The sequence below is a fragment of the Daktulosphaira vitifoliae genome, unplaced genomic scaffold (assembly GCF_025091365.1).
Source record: "Daktulosphaira vitifoliae isolate Bord-2020 unplaced genomic scaffold, ASM2509136v1 Scaffold_1378, whole genome shotgun sequence".
Lineage (NCBI taxonomy): Eukaryota > Metazoa > Arthropoda > Insecta > Hemiptera > Phylloxeridae > Daktulosphaira > Daktulosphaira vitifoliae.
This window is the reverse complement of record NW_026100938.1, coordinates 1-2,135: the sequence shown is the minus strand read 5'-3', so window position 1 is coordinate 2,135 and position 2,135 is coordinate 1. Positions and strand designations below refer to the sequence as shown.

Below are 2,135 nucleotides of genomic sequence, written 5' to 3'. Positions count from 1 at the left end.
AAGTCCATAATCATATAACCCCATAATTCCATTGCTCCCAAGTCAAACAAAATAGTTTATCTCAGGCATTTTGTACCAATGAAAATTTTTACGGACATTAATGATACGTTCGATCAGTGAAATGAAATTCAATAACGCCTTAACCTCATAATCCCAAAACCCCATATCAAACGAAACCTATTGAGTAAGTTTTAAATCACCTGCGCACAAGTAAACTCTGAAGTTCTATATTAATACATCTCGTCACAAATATCNAACTCTGAAGTTCTATATTAATACATCTCGTCACAAATATCCAGAATAGTTTTGATCAGTGAAATCGAATGTTATAAACCTATAAAACCATTAAACAATGATTGAACCGTTGGTATTAGCGTTATTCGATGTACATTACGGAAAGGTTGCACGATCGGATGTGTACATCATGTAGCCTCATAAGACTTTTTATGAAATAACTAGAATAAAACATGAATGAGTACACTATATAAATGTAAATGTTATGGGAATATTACGTTTCTTTTCACTGATTGAACATATCATGAACAACGGTAAAAATTTGCATTGATACAAATGGAATTATGGGGTTATGCTGTTATGGGGTTATATGATTATGGATTTATGGTAACGAGATATCATGTAGTGATTGTGTTATGATTTCAAAAGGTTAATTCATTAACTAAGGAGACTAAGTTCTCTTTTGTTGCGTCTATGTCAAAGCCTCAAAACAGCACGGTTCTTTGACTGAAGACCTCGGCCACCCCTTTAACGCTGTGTGTGTTAAGCAGACAGTAAAACCCAATATTTAAAAAATATTTTGCCTAACCCATCATAAAAATTTCCTTTGGACGCCCTTTATTTATTGCTTATTTTACCTAGGATTTTTTTTAAATGATAAATGTTGAATATCTTAAAGCATTTTACGATCTTAATTTTTTTTTTAATGTTGAAACCATTAATTTTTATTTATTCATAAAATTTCATTTTGAAATATCATCATAATTAGAATAAGTAAAAAATGTTCTTCTAATATAAAAAAATTGGAAATTTAAGATTTTACTTAGATATTTTAAAAAGTATTTCTAATATGTATTACACATTTTGATTTATGTATAAAAATTGTATATCTTTCATGTTTACAATGAAATAACGTATAACTAAATTTTTCCTATATGGAAGAAGTAGAAATCAATCAATTAAAAAATGATACATAAATGTAAAAGTGATTTAAATATATACAAGTGAGGTCAGACATTAACCTTAAAGAAGATGTAACTGTCATTAATACAAAGCTGTGTGTATAAATAATACTTTTAAGTTGTTTTAGTTTTCGACATGGAAACTATAGTGGTTAATAGAATTCATTAACTAAAGCCTTGGATTGTTATTTTGAAGTCCTTACTTCCTAATATCCACGCAGAATTTTAAATTGTTTTGTGCGTGAAAATAATAACCATGTGTAACACGTGATCTAGTTCTAAAAGGCGAACAATAATGTTATAAACAACATTGAAATTGCTGACGAGGTAAATAATATTAAATAATGTATTATTTACATTACAGTGAAGATATAAAGCGTGTAATGTCAAATTTTCCATTTTTTACTTATGAAGCCCAACAAGCAGAATCCATAGATATGCTTTTTAAAATTTGCGAAAATGTATTTAAAAGGTCAAGTCAAAATATTGGATTTATATACCCCGGTAATAAGTATAACATTAAGAAGTTATTTAAAAAAAATAATTATGATAATTTTATTCTAGGTACAAAATGGTGTGGACCTGGTAATATAGCTAAAAGCTATTCTGACTTGGGAGTTTATAAAAAAGAAGATTCGTGTTGCCGTGAACATGACCATTGTACAAGGTTTCTGGAAACTGGCCAATGTACAGATAAGTTATGCAATACTTCTCCTTATACAAGGTAAATTTACATAAAAATTATTTATGATAATAAATAATGAACTCTAGAAATCAAAAACAATTTATCAAGTATAATTCATGGTTGTTATGTTTTAAACAATACTTATTTGAAACAATGTTTAAAACATCAAAAATTTCAAAATTTACATTGATCTTATGGAACATTTAAAATGTTTATTTATGTTTTAAACAGATTTTTTTTTTTTTTTAACCATG

At 27.6% G+C, this 2,135-nt stretch overlaps 1 protein-coding gene across 1 annotated transcript; it reads left to right on the top strand.

Moving 5' to 3' along the window:
* The first annotated feature begins 1,531 nt into the window (after positions 1-1,531).
* LOC126909810 (phospholipase A(2)-like) lies at positions 1,532-2,073 on the top strand. Its single transcript, XM_050692229.1, has 2 exons — positions 1,532-1,700; positions 1,761-2,073. Exons 1-2 carry the CDS (start codon positions 1,541-1,543, stop codon positions 1,922-1,924), a joined length of 324 nt encoding a protein of 107 aa, XP_050548186.1. The 5' UTR covers positions 1,532-1,540; the 3' UTR covers positions 1,925-2,073.
* The last annotated feature ends 62 nt before the right edge of the window (positions 2,074-2,135 follow it).

Excerpts from the sequence above, each read along its gene's own strand:
- LOC126909810 (XM_050692229.1), top strand. The coding sequence starts at position 1,541 with ATGTATTATTTACATTACAGTGAAGATATAAAGCGTGTAATGTCAAAT. Across the intron at positions 1,701-1,760 it reads TATTGGATTTATATACCCCG|GTACAAAATGGTGTGGACCT; the intron begins GTAATAAGTATA and ends ATTTTATTCTAG.